Genomic DNA, 17637 nt, shown 5'->3' on the forward strand with positions numbered 1-17637 from the left:
TCTATCGATCTATCTCAATGTACAAGTAATGTAATGAAGTCTTTTCTTTCCATGGCCCTATTTTACTTCTACGCCACTCCATTTCAGGGGGAAATATAGTTCATTTTGCTCTAATAATCTATCCCGCAGTATATAAAGTAGTTCAAATTAACTCCACATTTACACATTTACATTAAGGCATCCAAAATACTAATCCAGTATAATATATGAGATTCTGAAATGAGCCATTCTACAATGAGTACTTTTACTTTTAATACTTTAAGAAGGTCTGTATTTTGATTCTAACACTTTTCTACTTCAGTAAACATTTGAATGCAGGACTTTTACTTGTAACGGAGTATTTCTACACTGTGGTATTGCTGCTTTTTAAAGATCTTAGTAGGTTACTTCTTCCACCACTGTGTATAAGTAAAGTAAAAGTCTGGCATTGAAAATAGTACTCAGTTAAATATTGTAATATTATTAAAATATACTTTATAAGGTATCAAAATACCCAATGCACAAAAACTGCGTTACAATTTCATATCATAGTATTATAATATTCATGTTGATGCATTCATGTGTAGCATTTTACTATGTAGCTTGTCCAGGTGAGGTCGATCTTAACGGTTTCACACAATTGAGAATCTTTAAAAATGATAGTGGAATACAAGTATAAAGTTGCATGACATGGACATATTCAAGTGAAGTACACATGAATGTACTTAGCGACAGTAGGTCAGTAGCAGCTGGGCGATGCACAAATATTCTCATATCAGAGATTGATAAACATTGGCAACTAGACCATCATTCACAAGACTTCTTAAAAACATTGAGGAGGATTTAAGTTGTCGAATAGGACCCAGGCTGGATTACCAGCTGGGCAAAGAGAGCAGCTGTCCTGAGGCCCTAAAACCTCAGGGGGCCCGAGGGCTCCAGGTTCTCCACATGGCATTTAGTTTTAGGTAATTTGATTAATTTAACATTTGTTTAGTAATATGGTTTGCAACACAAAAGCACAACATAAACTGCCACGATAAGGGCTGAAAGTTTATAGGAAATTATAGAAACAGGGTTAGTATAGAGGCAGCCCCTAGAGGGTTTATATGACCCTTAATAGAACATAAGTGGATAATTGCTTAATATTTACAAGGGCATTATGAAATAGTGATCTTTATGTGTATTCGCTCTCTTAAAAATAATTAAATAAAAGTGTAATATAGTTTGGATCAGTGGGGAATCCCCTTGTTACGAGAACATACTTGTGAAAGCGTGCACTCCAAACAGGTAACGGTTTAAATTGTCTATCAGGGAGACTCTGAACCTTTATCTGTTTTTGGCACAGATGTCGTGGAGATCAGACGTGCGACTGGTGACACATTAGTCTTTCCAACCACCAGGCCCAGCCTATTTATGGATCACGTTTTCAAATGCAGGTTTCAAATTAGAGTTGATATAAATGTTGATTTCTAAGACTCAGCAGATTCAATCAGTCAGTCAAAGTACCAACAACACAGGACATGCTCATTCTGTAGAAACAGACACATTTTTTTATTGTTTGAAGAAATTGAGGGTCAAAGAAAATAAGCAGCCACAAAGGAGAAATACTAAAATGTATGTACCACTAATCAACCCTAATTCTACAGAAATAGTTCAGCGATGTTAAAATGAATAAACGACACGAGGATGACAATCAGTGATTGTTGAGGTAGATAATGTGTAACCAATGTTGTGAAAGTATTCAAACACTGCAGGAAAAACCAGGAAGTGAATGTGAAAGTTAATATAAACCCCAGGAGATCTGCTATTGAAGGACAAATCAGTCACATGCAACAAGAGCGCTTCACTGCTTCCTGTTTCTGGGTGTGCACATTGCAATATACTCTGTCCTAAAACAGAGTGGTAATGAAGCACTCTCTTGCATTGTTCTTTTCTTTGAGATAATTACAGCTTTTACACATTCAGGAATCTGGCGTTGTGTGCCGCACTGTGTTATTATCATGCACTGCAGCTTAAACTGATAAACACGCTTCCTCAGCAGTTTCAGGCGGACATCATATTTATTCCCTGAAGATAAGCAAAAAATGCTCGTCTCAATGTGATTCCCTCATGTTGAGCTTCCCGACTTCACTCTGCTGTGACGTCTTCATAGCCTGTATTACCTCATCAGGGGACGTGAACTCTCCGGGGAGCCTCCAATCGCCTGCAAAATTTAACCCGCTGCCTCTCCCAGCGCTACAACTCAGCATCACTGTGATTAAAGCATGACCCATGATATGTCACCACACCATACCCCCTGCCTTTATACCCTGCGGCGGTTTATTTATATCCTCAAAGAGCTATAAATCCCCCAGGTGAAAGCGCTGCCCTTTTCACCAATCAATCTCCCCTCCTGGGCCACTTTGCATTGGAACGGTAAAGTCAGTGCAGTGAGGAGGCTCGTGTATTCATGCGTTGATAAATCGCAGCTTATTTTCTTCCACAAAACATTGAATGTGTTAATGATTTCCCCAATTCCGGTGAAATAGTTTCAGTCAGGGTTATTTCACACCACTAGCAGAAGTTGTGCTGCAAGAAATGCTCAAACCCCCCTCAGTAGCACTAAATAGTTTATGAGCATTTATGGCCCACGACCTTCGTAATTGTAGTTACCTCATTGAGGTTTCATGCTGCAAAAAAAAAAATGAAAATACATCTCAGTAAGCGCTACTACATTTTCTTCCAGGCCAGCAAGGCTGCATTGGCACCACCTCCCCTGTGACCAGTGGGTGCACATCCACACAGACTGTCTGGGACATTTGGTTTTACAGTCTGTGAAAACAGCCTTTGTTAAACACAACATTCCTCACTAGTCACATTGGTGAGCCAGTCCTTGCACACCTCAAAAACCTCCCGACCACCCCACCCCCCCCTCCCCACCCCTCCCTTTTCTGTAGCCACTCTCATGGTCCCATCCCCTGCCAAGGCTTGACCATGTGGAGCAGGGAGAGGTCACACTTGTGTTTGCAGCTCCACGTAGGTCTCCCCCATAATGAGCTCCCTCTGCAGTAGACACTGACCTTTTGGGAGGCAAACATGAAGACAGCGTACCTGTTACAGAGCATATTCACACTACTGAAGGATACGGCTTCTACTAATGAGTAGATTTGGTAATAAACTTGCAGGTTAGGTGTATATTCTTAAAGAGCAGTTTAACTCTCCTACTATTTAGTGTACTGTGAAGGCATGCACATAAGTGGGAACAGTAAGAGGCGACAAATTAGTGTTTAAGGTTATAACTGGTTCAAATTCATGCACATTATTATTATTCTGTACTGTTAAGACTAAATGTAGGTACCTGCACCAGGGAACGCAGTAGATTCACATGAAGGGTTCTCTAACAATCTGGATTTTAATCACATTCATAAAAAACAAATAAAATAGGTCATATATATTGTGAAAAAAAGTAAATACAATGTGAAATAGTGACTCCAATAAATACATTTGAGCTGACTGGGGATGAAAATGCTGATGTAGTGCATCCAACTGTAGAAATGAAAAAAAAGTGTTGCAATGGATTTAGAACGCCATCTGCTGGAATTTAAACACGTTTCAAGTCCATCTTGTTTTAGTGTACATAAAGGCACCTGATCTGTTTGAAGACTGTAAAGTCCTATATATCATGTAAATGAGTCTGCACTCATCTCCTTCACAAGTTTGATCACCTGCCCACAAATCTGTATCATTTGAAAAAAAGAACGTCTACATTTTTTGACCGGAGCTAGAGTGGTTTGTTTTGTGCTCTGCGGCAGTGTGGAAAGAGGTGATGCTGGAGATGAAGTGATGACAGGGGAGGCAGTTGAGAAACATCCTAAAAGCTCTGCAGGGGTGTCAGGACATGGGTAATTTGCAAAGACTGAAGAGATGTTGAGTGAAAGAGAGAGATACAATTAACAAGCAACACTACACCTTAAAGATGTTCTCAGAGGTAAATGGGTGGGAATCTGTGGGACATTTACTAATTCAAAGTTGTGTGGATGGAATGGTCATAAATGACTCCAGAGTAACATGTAATGGAAAATAAGAAAGTGGCACCAGCAGCTGGTTGGATTCCACAAAGCATCTCTGGGTGTTACGGTGTTTACGAAGTGGCTCTTAGTCACTCCAGCACATAAGAAATGTTTCCAAAGATGAACACAGAGGACACTCTGTTCACATAGTTGGCACAGACGCCTCTCGTCTAGCATCCTTATCACACCAACAGTTATCGGAACAAATCTGGCAAATGCTGCTTTCAGACAACAAATTTTTCGACAGTGACACATTGTTTTCTCTACAATTTTCAGCACTGGTTTAAAAAAAAAAAAAAGCCCTTTCAACACAATACGAAATGTTGGCCACAAATCACTTCAGTAAACACAATATCTATCGAGTAAACATAAATTTAAAAGTTTCATTTTCTGATGCTGTTGCGACAAGTAAACACCAAAAATACATAGTTGTTAAACTGCGTCTTTTCTTTATTACAATGAATTTTGGAACAACACAAAAATCAGCTGGTCAAGTCACAATACAATGGGTCAAAAACATAATCCTCTATGCTTCAGAAGCCGTCGATAATCATTATTCAAAGTCTTAAATTACCAAACACACAACAGAATGTGCTGAACTGTGGACACGTCCTCGTTCTGTGTGATTCACTTGTTCCGCATTACAGCTTTTGTGCCGATGTAAGCACATTCGTTTGAGCCCAATCTACACGACAAGTCACAGCCACACACGCTGAAGACCCAAAAAGTGAGATGACATTGTTAATTATGAAGAGGTTTTCCTGATAACTGTGCATTTGTTTCAGTCTTCTCTTAGATAAGCCTCAGGCACCTCTTCCTCATCACCACTATTATGCAAGGAGGCAACATGTTGCATCACCCGTTCAACCTCCATTACTTTAGTCTCGGCCAACTTCTTATCCGTGTCCACCGACAGTTTCAGTGCTTTCTCCACCTGCGTCTGGGCCACCTGAAGGTTTGTCCTCACGGTGATCGACGCATGTTCAGCTCCTGGAAACACACAGATGCAGACACGCACTCTGTTAAATTGTTGTAAAAAAAAAAAAAAAAAAAAAAAGTTCAAAAGGTTGACATAACACCAGCTTAAATTCAGACATTCGGTGTGGTCATCAACAAGGCACTCCTGTCCATCATCTCTATTTTGTGAAACACAAAGCCCCACTGAGTGACAGCAAATGGTCCGTGCACAGTCCAAAGTGTAACACTGACAGCAGCTGAATGGGAATGGGCACAGACGGCGACGTGCAAACACTTGAGAAGATGATTCACAGCCGTACACTTCTACTCATCATTACAAGAACCCTGAGAGAACCTGCCTGAACACTTCCAACCACGACATCCCAACCGTTCGCTCACACGGCCAGAGAACCACACTCAAGACATTTGTCTTCTACACACCTGAGGTGTATGCTGCCTCAGCTGCTGTTTCACACAGCTTGACGGCAGTGATCCAGGTTGACTCAAAACGCTTGCATTCATCTTGTCGGTTACCAACCTGTCGGGACAAGAAGAATTATTAAGTCAGACTCAAACAGATCCACAACCGTTTGTTTATCAGGGATTGAGAGTCTGCTGTCATACTCGTGCCGCAGCAATCAATAAATGAAAAGAAACGTCACGCTATGCTGGGGTTTATTTTGAAGTACTTTTCACCGAAGAGGACAACACAAACTAACCTCTGAACGCTGGCCAATGATCACCTGCCAGATTGTATCCTCTTCTGCAGGAGTCAGTTTTCCCAATGATTGCAAATATCGCCTTTGAAGGGCAATGAGTGTGTGCACGGCCTGTGGGCAAAGAGCGAGGACACAGACATTTTATATTTAAAATTAAACCACGGAGGTAGAGTAGCACAGAGGAGGATTGTGTGTGATATGGACACTGTTCAAACTATTATAGTCTCTTCACATCATGCTGAATCTGGACATGGACAACTTTACATGCTTTATGCGCTGCTTTTATCCCTGGTCTATTTAAAAGATAGACTACGTACTTCGAAACATAATGTATAAATATAACAAAACATAATTTTTTAAAAATGTTTTCCTGGTTCAGCTCAGTGTCACCACATTGCATCACACTCTGCAAGCTTCAGCAAATTGTGTGGAGTAATGTTACTGACAGAATCATTGACTGCAAATAAAGAAATTAGGTATTTTTCTTGATTTCTTGCATCTATGCAAGTATACGGGTATATGAATACGATTTTCATGCCTTGTATACATACTATACTTGCAAATAATCCTTCTGCGATTTAGGATATCGGAAATACATTTACCACGTGATCAAAACTTACTTTTGAGTAGTCTGTAATGGCATCTATGAGAGCCAAAGTGGTCTGCGAAAGAAAAGTGCTTGAACTGTCTGTAACAAGAGAGGCGGCTCGTCTGATCAGAGAGTCACAAGAGAGGTTATCAACCTGCAATAAAGACACAGAGAGAGAGAGAGAAAACACCGGACACGTGTATGCTGTTAGTTAACGTTATGTACTTTGTAATGGTATCTGTATTTTTTGTATCTCTGGTGAGGTGACGCACTCACCTGTTTGAAAGGTATAGCGCACAGCCCTCCGCCCACAGTTAGAGACGCTATACCTGTGTACACAACATTTGTCCATTTTGCCGCTTTATGGACTGCAGGAGCTGATCTCCTGAAGAAAATAAACAGTTTTCGTTTAAAAACAGCGACGTGCCGTTACACGAATACACGAGTTTACGTCCAAGTTATGACGCGCTGTCACGTATTTACTGGTCCGTGTACACAACGGCTCGCTACCAACGCGTTAGGATTGAGGGATCAACTGAAGCTAGTCCAACATTTAACCTTTTATATTGACTCACACATGTACGAGAAGACACACGAATGCTAATTGTTAGCAATGAAAAACGAGTTTAACGTGTTTGTGGCAACTTCCGGCTGTTGTTGTTGTTGTTGCTAGCACCGTTCTGAAGCAAAACATTCTAATTTCCTCACTTCAGAACCGGAAACAACATTCCATTTTGAGGTCTGGTTAATTCCGTATAGCGTGTATAAATGACAAACGTTGCCTGTAAAGCGTTATCTCACCACAGCCTACCTGAGGAGACGGAAGCAGGTCGTTATCCTCCTCAGCGCGGCCATGTTGGTCCGCAACAATGAAACTGTTCGTCGTCACCGAGCAAAGGTTCCCCCCTCGGTGAAGCGGTCACATACGGAACACTGGCGCCCTCCCGTGGTGAAAGAAAAGCAACGTTATCTTGTGCTCAGACAGGTTTGACTGCTCATTAACATCCTGCCATGAAATGAGGAGTTTGTTAAGTCCTGGTAATCATTACATGGTGCAGTTAACCCTCCTGTTATGTTGCGGGTCAAATTGACCCGTTTCAAAGTTTGAAAATCTAGAAAAAATATTTTAAAGTACTTTTTCTGTATGAAACTTCTTCTGCTTGCCTTAATTAGGGTAATCAATGTGAAAAAAATTAAATAAAAAATATCATGTACTTGCAACCCCCCCCTGCAGGTTTATATAACAGAGATGATGTTCGGGTCAATTTGACCCGGCAGTGAAAGTGGAGGCTATAAGGGGTCAGAAGGGTCAAGTTTAGACCATTTCTTTCTTTGAAAATGTGAGACAAAGTATCTCTTACTCCTCCCAACATGTTTCACCCCATTTCACACACACACACACACACACACACACACACAGGTGCGGTCTCACTACCGCACTTGTGCGAGAAAGATACTATTTTGGCGGGAACCTTTTTTTTTCTCGCGGGAAAACTCCGGCCACACTTAGCAGGAGAGGGGAGAAACATACGAAAGGGTTGCTTGGGAGTCCTACCAACATTACACTCTGCAGATACATACAACACAGCAGCTTACTGGAGGACAGCATGAGCAACAGAAACAAAAGGATGACAGCCCTGGAGGCTCTGGAGCACATCCTTGATCACGACAGTGAAATAGAGGAGGATGTGTCTGAAGATGAAGACCATCTTGAGGTCAATTCAGATTATAATGGTGCTGATTATGAACCATCAGATGAGGAAACTGATATACCTGTTCCTCCAAGCGAGACATTCGTGTCAAAAAATTGTGAAATACAGTGTTCATCCTCACCCAACACACGTATACCGAAAATATTATAAAGACAGTGGCAACATGTATTAGCACAAAGCACACCGTGACGACATGTCACTCGTGTGCTGTGTAGACACACACACACACACACACACACCTCGTTCATTGTGTTCATATCTTGTTAAATTTTGTAAATGTCTGTTTCTTAACACTATAAGTAAACATGAGTAAAGTTTACTTTCAATACAAATCCTTATGACTCATTTAGCTTGATTTTGAGTGAGCGGGTCAATATGACCCTGAACAGCAGAGGTGTCTCATCTCCATTTATCTACATCACCCCATGAAAAAAATAAAGTTTCAAAATGTAAAAATAATTTAGAGGAAAATACATGTTATGGTAGACTAATGCAATTTACATCTAGGTTTTTCCAATGTACCTAAAAAATTGTTTTAACATGTATTTTTCATTAAAACGAGTGAGTTATCCTAATTGAACTATGATCTATGGAGGGGGGAATTACTCCATTCCACTAAATACTGATTGAATTGTTAGTAAGGGTGTTGGTGATGAGGTACAAACTATATTTATTAGGATTTTTTGGTTTCTGACAACTTTTGGATGATTAAACATGCACCAGGTCATATTGACCCGCGAACATCATGGCTGTACCTAAGAAACGAACATAACAGGGGGGTTAAAGCATAAGCCTCACCGGGAGCAGCTCCAGAGTAAAATGTTACTGACCAACCACATGAATGCACTATCATTAATATTCTTCTTGGCCTGCTATAATGTGAAATCCCATTGCATTTTGATTAGGTCCCTTTATATAATACAGACTATTCTTATTTTCAATGCAGGATTTAAACTTTACTGTGCTACACAGCGGTGAAAGAAGCAATAACACAGTGTAGAAATGCACAAGTTAACATCCTGCATTCAAAATCGTACTTATGTAAAAGTACAAAAGTATTTGCATCAAAATAGAATTAAAGTACCAGAGGTAAAAGTACAAAATATTTGCATTGATGCAATAATTCAATATTATCTTAACCAATAATAATACATTATAAGGTATTTGTGGTGATATTCTATATATTAATCAGAACCTGTGAAGTAACTAAACTTATAAAAACTTAGCTATCGAATAAATGTAGAGAAGTTACTAGTCCCACAATATTTACCTCTGAATTGCAGTGGAGGAGAAGTATAAAGTAGAAGAAAATGGAAATATTCAAGTAAAGTACAAGTACCTCAAAATTGTACTAAGTACAGTAATTAAGTTAATTTACTTAATTACTTTCCACTACTGGTAGTTGTGTTGATCAAACCTATACAAGACAAATAAAACCAAATTAAATGAAACTAAACCAAAAACAAATGAGGCTAGATTCAAAGAATAATATGAGGGGAAAGGTTTGGATGTTTGGTGTATGTAGTCAGCTGAAATTCCTCACAAGCATTTTACATTCCAGGCTTGTAATGATGAAACAGCACTCTGCAAATAGATGACCTTTACAGTCTCCCTGTGACCGCAGAGTGGAGAGACAGGAATATGTGTGGAAAATGAGCAAAATAATTAAAACAGAAGAGCAAATTGAAGAAAACAAATCTGATTGAAAAAAGTCACTAAAATAATGATGGAGGATTTACAGTGAGTGCTGATGAAGGAATATTCTGTCCAACCTGATATTTTACATCACAGAGTTACATCACATGTGGAATTCTAGTTTCAAGTGGTGAGATGCGACAAAATCATGAATTATTTGTGATACTTAATATTATTCAGTGTGGTCTCTCATGCAGATATGCATTACCATACAACAACACTGCATTCAAAATCTCTGGTTGCACTGTGTGAGAAACAGCTAAGATCGTAATCTGGCCTTTAATTATTACTACTTCTCTACAGCATCAACAGCTTAATGATTTTACTCTAGAAAATATTCATTGTCATGTTAAGTTTGCGCAGTATGTAGGGTTTAACTATATGTTTGGTCAAGTTTTTAAAGAGTCAATGTGTCATCCATTTACAGTATTTCAGTAAAGCAGTGAAGTGTCAAATAAAGATATGGGTGATGTATTAAAGATTATTAGAAATGGGGTTATACTTGCTCACAGTGCAGTTGTTAATGTGTGTGTAAACTGACTTTACATCCCTAAATGTTTTCCAATACCTGCGGTTACCATATAAAAAGAAAATAAAGATAAAGCAGCATGTTTTATTGTTCCGACAACATTCAATTCAAACATTTAGTTTAAAGTTTTGTTCACAAACTGTTAACAAACAAGCGATTACAGGTGTGTTAATTAGCCAAGTCAACAGAGCAGCCTTTGAATAATTAATGATGCCATTAATCATCACTTTTAATATGCTTCACGGGAGTTGCACTAGAGTTTATTGTGACACACGGGAATACAGATAACTGGCTAATCATCATCATCATTATTATGTTGAAAAAACTTTTTCCGGACGATGAAAACAAACCATATCTGATGAACAAGCTGATTAATCCATCAGGCAGTTTGTGTCCCGTGCATCTCTAAATACACCAGAAGTGCACTTTGCTAGTTGGATTAACAGCAGCTGAGGCAGTGATAACTCTACTTTACTCTCTCATTGTTGTCAACTCCTGACTTCTGAAAATTCATGAACAAAAAAGTACATTTCAAACACAGTCTCATTATAGTAATCAATTCCTGCGACAATTTAAGTTAAACATTTTCTCTGAACTGGTTCTTTGAGCAGCCTTTACTGTGTCCCATACTGTCGGTTATCTTATACACAGTAAAATAAAATTATAGTCTTCTTGCTTGTTGAATCCATCTTATTGTTTCTCAGTTAATGACTCTCTTGGAGTGCTATGACACACTGTGGCCACGCTCAACATAAGAAGGAAATAGTTTTCGGTATAAAATATTGGGGGAAAATAGACATTAAGGTTAATAGAAACAAATTAGATCTACAAGTGTTGAGGTGTGAACTACAACACCATGGCATATTTATATTAGTGACTCCCTGCTCTGGACCGTTTGACCAGATGATTATGTAAAAAAAACACAAACACACAAACACACACATAAACACACACACAAAAACCATTTTGCCTTGAGTAGATAGCTTTCAGAGAGATACAGGCAGGAAACATGGGGGGAGATGGGGAGAATGACGGTTTTCATGCTCCATGTTTTAACTAGTAGGCCATCAGGATACTCTGTTTGGGTGCTTTAACACGTCATACCCTGCAGTTAAGTGTTGCTCCTTAAATGAAGCACCTTGCAAAACTGAAGTCTATTTTTAAGGTGACTATTTTACATGATGTTTATCTATACTGGTGACATGGCTCTAGGAATGTCAATGTTGGTTTGTCAGTGGGTCTGACTGTTGGTCCACCACTTTGGTCCAGATTTACCCCAAAGACTATTTGATGGATTGTCATTAAATTTGGTTCAGAGATACATGGCCCCCAGACAATGTATTCTAAAGAGTTTGGTGCCCTCCTGACCTTTTCCTCCAGGTCATCAAGTTGACATTTGTGGTTAAATGTCTGGACTACATGTCCTCTTCAGGATAAATCCTTTGGTCAAATGGTCTGATATTTTGTCTAGCGGTATCAGGACGTTGACATTTTAGTTTTTTATTAAAATAGCTATTATATAGATGTATAACTACTGGCTAGATTGCCTTGGCATTTGGTACAGTCATTCATTTTAGCCTCTGACCTTTGATGTAGCACCGTCATGAGGTCAAAAGTTCGGTGTCCATGCCAATTAGCAAAAAGGGTGTGTGGCAGTGAGAGTGTCATAAAACAAAAAGATGCATGACTTCTAAACAGATTCAGCTACCATTGACAAACTCATGAACCATTTCTCACAGACAGAGTAGGGCTGTCCCGAATACCATATTTTGGGCTTTGTGAGAAATATTAAATTGTATTCTAAGCCTCGACATAGGGGGGGGGCACTATAGGCTGTACATAACATAAATTGTTTCACTGAAAGGTGCAGGCCAGCTTACTGGGTCAACTGTATCAATCTCTCTCACGCAAAATGCATACATATGCACGCCTACACACACACAAACAGAGGAAAAGACAGAAAACCTCAACACACAACAAACAAAGCTATCCATCCAATTGATGTTGATGCCTAATGAATAATGTGTGATTATTATTCTTTATTTCATAGTCTTTTTGGGGATTTTTGCTGTAATACATGATATATATATATATATTAAAAAAGTAATGCAAGCTTTGATCCATTTTTGTTTGTGTGATTTAGCCCTGCCCCCTAAACTTAAGCAATGTCCTTTTCATGACCCATGAAGCATGTCTCCTATACACAGGCAGGTCATGGAGGTCAAGTGTTTGTCAGGTTTTGTGTGAATGCATGCATGCGGAGTGCATGCACTTGTTAAAAAAGCCCCCCCAAAAAAGGCTATTCAAAGTGCCTAGTATCAAAAGCACCAAGACAAAGTGCAAAAGATCACACCAGAAATACAATTAAAAACATTAATAAAGGTGCTAAATATAGGATTGGGAGCATTCTTATTGCCTCTTAATATGGTGACGTCTGAGTATGCGGCTCTCAGCTAACAGTGTGTACCTGAGGGGGGACTGGAGGGTAGGTGCTAGGCTTCCACAACAACGCAGTCAGACGGCGTTATCAGCTGTAGGCACTGTATGAGCGCAGTGCAGAGCAGCAGCCATGAGCTAGCCAGTGGAGCATGTTCACATACTCTAACATGCATTAACAGATTAACTGATCTGATTGCAACTGGATAGTGCTGGACCACATGAAAGCACAGGTGTAAATGCACCCACAACGTTAGGATGGATGGTGATCCGCTCAGCCAAACCGCCTCCAGAAGTGGTCAGGGACGCATTGTGACCACATTGAACACAAGTGTGAATGCAAGAGCGTTTTCAATCCACATACAGCAAACACATGGGCGATAGTGATGGAGGGGGGGGTAGACCCACAACATCCGGGTAAGGTTAGTAAAAAATATCCCCAGTTTGGGTGGGCAGTTAAAAAAGTGACAAAGCAATTTTCTGAGTAAGTTATTTATAACTTACAGAAACATTGTGTGCAATTGTCTAGCTTCCCCCTGACCTGCGCATCACTTGTGGGTGGAAATAGGCTTCATAATCACTCACTCTACCCGTTCTGTTGTTTGAGCTGGACAGAGCGATCGGATTCTCAAACAGATCTCACTGTGCACACCGGAGACTACCAGGTGTAAATGTAATCAGGTCAAATAATATCTAGATAAAATATGGATACAAGACATATTTTAGTGCAAGATGTAAAGGGTGTTTTGGTCTTGTGAATTTATTATTTATTTACAAATCAATAGTTTTCCAACCATTTCAAAACTTTTTGTTGTTTCATCCATCTTCACTGAGAGCCAACAGAGAATAGTTTGAATAATTGATGACCTAATTAAACATTACCTTTAATGAGTTTCACAGGACTATATTTGCCATAAGAGAATAGTGATGATGGGCTCATTAGCATCACTGCTTTGGAATCGAAATCCCCTCGGAGAAAAACAAACCATGTCTGCAGGGATATCTCTGTGTTAGCTACTGTTAGTCAGTGCACAGACATGATAACAATCCAAAATGATGATTGCAAAACAAACTTTTGTTGCATCAAGTTTCATCAAACCAGCACTTCAGGTGCACTGACTTTTACTTTCATGTCTAGATGGATGTTTTAGATAATATGGCCAAAGTGGGAGGTTTATACAACTGCTTGACTTTAATGTCCTGTTAAACACAGTTTGAACTCAATTTGATTATTGAGTTTAACAGCCAAAACCCAAAGAATATACAGGTCTCTCCCCAGATCCAAATCAGTATCATTTCCAAGTGGCTCATTTACATTGCGCACCTTCTATTTGCATTGCACTGCATTAGCCACGTATAATGAAAGCATCCAATGCATCATCAAAACTATATGCGAAAGAGTATGCACAGCACCTCCTTAGTAAAACATACAATACATAGCCAAATTAAGTTATTTGCGTAAGGGTCAGGTAATGCTAGAAAAGAACTTGGGCTGGCACTCAGGTAATATTTACAAGCAAAGGTAGACATTTTGACATACCTGTAGAGTTAGGGCGACGCTCACAACACTCTTAACTTCCCGACTTTTGATCTACAACACAACCGTGCAGTTGGCCTCTAAGGTACACTCTCTGCACATAGTGACTACCAAGCTGAAGATTATTGTTACACATACTTTTGTGTAGCTAAGGACTTCACTTCACTGTCCCCCAGCCCACACGGTCAGATTCGGCCCTCACTTAAACTCAAAGCACTGACTTGTTGCCCGTCGCACACACAGCAGTTCGGTTTCTTTTTTATCTTTTCTCACAAGCGAGGGCAGAGTTCCTCGCTATCCGCTTACTAGCCATCTCCTTTCCCTTGTTCGTCTTCCCTTGCTTCAGATTAGTTACGCAGATCTTAAATCTTAAAATCTGATAGGGTGCAACACCTGTCACAAATGAGACAAGGAAGCCAGGACTCACCTTTACCTGAACTATCCATACTCCTACACAAGCATAACAAATAAATTCCCTCACAGGATGTCTAGGCTCACCCTCGAGGACAGGCTGAGTACTTCCGATAGGCATTGTAAGGAGCCACTTGAGATGGTCCAGGCATCTAATTGGGATGCCTCCTGAATGTCTCAGGTTTTCTGGGTAAGACCAACTGAGAGGAAAACCTTGGGGCAGACTCATGCTTTCATATCCCATCTGGCCTTAGAATACCTTGGAATCCTCCACGAGGAGCTGATAGACATATATGGTAAAGTATTAAGATATTAGGGCTGCTACTGCAACCTGCACCTGAAGAACTGGTGGAAAAGGGTGGATGGATAAATAGACGGATGGACATCTGCCAGATTAAGACAAGCGGCCTACATATTGTGAAACATATGTAAACAATCAGTTTCATGTATGAAGGACATGTAGTCTAACTTGTAAATTAGTTTATTTCTATGTATGCATGACCACTAAGTGTTACCTGCTATCATGGTGCACTTTGTCATAATAATGGCTCAGTCCTTGTACACTATTCTAGTGAGCGAAATTGCTAAAGCTGATAAATACTACTGAGGAGGGATCTTCAGGGGTCAGCATCTTCCCTGCACACCGTCCGCAACAATCAATGTGTACGGACTGAAGTGTGTCGCACACTCTGGAAGTGATTGTCTATGCCAGGACAAGGCTTCTTGTCGATGATTTGCCTGTGGGTCTGTGGGCCAATCATCAACTTAGAATTTTGAGTGGCACACCCTGTTTCCATGCACAAGATTATGAAGACTGGTCCCAGAACCATGCAGTATAGGCTTTGACCATTTGTCTGGGACACTAGATGCATGAGGATGTAGCTTACATCCAATCATGTGACCTGAGAGGGCGGGTGGGCTGGAATATCAATGAGATGCTCCCTCTAGGTATTACCCATGCAGGTGGTTAATCATACAATAGCATTCTCTACTATCACAGCATGGGTTACTAATACTCGACACAAGCCCCCGTAAAGACCAAGTGGTTATCATGTTCTAATATGGTCATGTACCCCAAGTCCATCTCTGCGAGGTACCATCAAGACCTAGCTGTGTCTGGCCAAAAGCTTACAGCACTGGATGAAAAATCCCTTTCTCATAGCTGACCCTATCAGATTCTGCTGCACCGGACAGCAGATACCCTATTTGTGACTGCTTTGCATTACCAAATAAAGGGAATGACAAACAACAATTATCTGGCTTCAGTGCTTTCCTGTTGGACACAGGAAATATATTGCTGGGCCTTGAATCTATGTATCCTTTTTCTGACACTGAAAAACAACAATACAATAACACTTAAAGTTGTCATGTGAATGACTGTGGTGATTCCCTGTGGTAGAATAAAAAAAAGACACTATGGCAATCAGTTATACAGGACAAAGCTTTTGGATTGCTGGCAAGTTTACAACTATTAAAACAATTTAACTAAGTTATTTGATCAGTGTGCAGTCAGAACAATACTGAGCTAAGGATGATTTAAAAAAAAGAATGATCATGAGAGAATAAATTGTAATAGGGATAGGGCTATCCCCATAATACCTCTCTATGGCCATATTTTCACCCCGCTTTTGTGTGTCGAAGTTTGGAACATCTATTTACATTTTTGTTGAGAGCACATCTAGCATGATCTAGGTCTAAAATATGCGCTCATACTTACACCTGCAAAGTTGGTGTATCCAACACACAAGGTAAGTAATTATAGTCCAGACAGCAGGACCGAGCCCAGCAAAAGAGCTGTGCACCACCATGCCCCATTTCTGCAGAGATGGTTTGGTAATCTGAGGCTGTTATAAATGTCATATGTATTGTTGCTTCATGTGATATTATACTGGTGTCTGTAATCAACTAAAATTTGCAGTTGTGAGGTTGTTATTTGGGCTTTGTGTTAGAGGTAACCTGTGCATCTAGCTTATACAAATATAGATTGTAATTTAGATTACAATGACAGAATTTATCTGTCTTTAGCGCTACAGTAAGTTGATTGAGACCGTGTTTAAAACCCTTGTACGGCTGACTATAACTGAGAAATATATGGCGGCCAATAACTCGGTGGTTGGTGGTGAATCGTCAACGTACAAGATCAGTGATCGGGTTATTGTCGTTCAGGTTTTGGTGTCAGTTTTCCTTTGCATCAACTTTTTGCTGATCACAACTTTTTTTATGAAAGACTTCTACACAGCCATGCGGTACATCTTATTTGCTATAACACTACTGTCTGACTCTCTATTTTTAATTATGACTGACATCCTGCTAATTTTTCATTATATTAAGTTTACCATGCAAATGTGGTTGTGTGTTATTATGTATATTGTTTTGTCTATGTACGCTTTTGTCACACCAGTTACTCTGACAGCAATGACCCTGGAGCGCTTTGTGGCCATTTGCATGCCCCTGCGCCATGGAGAGCTGTGTTCCACACGCAGAGCTCTGAACTGCATCCTCATCATTCACAGCCTCAGCTCTATACCCTGTGTTGTTATTCTATCCATCTCCTTTGCATCTGCGCCCTTCAGCTTCTATGCCCAATACAGAATATGTTCTGTGGAAATGTTCATCTTTTACAAATGGCAGGGTCATCTTCGGTCAGCTATACAACAGTTTTACTTCTTCATAATGTGCATTACTATTGTATTCTGCTATGTTAAAATAATGAAAGTGGCCAAAGCTGCATCAGGAGAGAAAAGAAAGTCAACATGGAAAGGGCTCCGAACGGTAATTCTTCATACTTTCCAGCTGCTGCTCTGTCTCATCCAGCTGTGGTGTCCATTAGTAGAGGCTGCTGTACTTCAGATGAATTTACTGTTATACATTAATGTCAGGTATATTAATTACATTACTTTTATTCTTGCTCCAAGGTGTCTGAGTCCTCTTGTTTATGGCCTCAGGGATGAAATATTTTTTCATGCACTGAAATACTATGCTCTCTGTGGCTTGTATAAGCAACAGTCATCAAATGTATCTTGA

The 17637-nt window shown here is 39.9% G+C and overlaps 2 protein-coding genes across 2 annotated transcripts; one reads left to right on the plus strand and one right to left on the minus strand.

Annotated features, from left to right (window-relative positions):
• Window positions 1-4454: 4454 nt before the first annotated feature.
• On the minus strand, window positions 4455-7150 carry LOC306701299 (diablo IAP-binding mitochondrial protein-like). The gene is made up of 6 exons (XM_079166572.1): window positions 7105-7150; window positions 6570-6678; window positions 6325-6447; window positions 5705-5815; window positions 5427-5523; window positions 4455-5018 (listed from the first exon to the last, which is right to left on the minus strand). The coding sequence occupies exons 1-6, from the start codon at window positions 7146-7148 to the stop codon at window positions 4810-4812; spliced, it is 693 nt and encodes a 230-aa protein (XP_079022698.1). The 5' UTR covers window positions 7149-7150; the 3' UTR covers window positions 4455-4809.
• A 9554-nt stretch (window positions 7151-16704) lies between these two features.
• Window positions 16705-17637, plus strand: LOC306701570 (odorant receptor 131-2-like; the record flags this gene model as incomplete). The annotated part of the gene is made up of 1 exon (XM_079166923.1): window positions 16705-17637. The coding sequence occupies one exon, from the start codon at window positions 16705-16707 to the stop codon at window positions 17635-17637; it is 933 nt and encodes a 310-aa protein (XP_079023049.1).

This window comes from Pholis gunnellus (genome assembly GCF_910591455.1).
Source record: "Pholis gunnellus genome assembly, chromosome: 9".
NCBI lineage: Eukaryota > Metazoa > Chordata > Actinopteri > Perciformes > Pholidae > Pholis > Pholis gunnellus.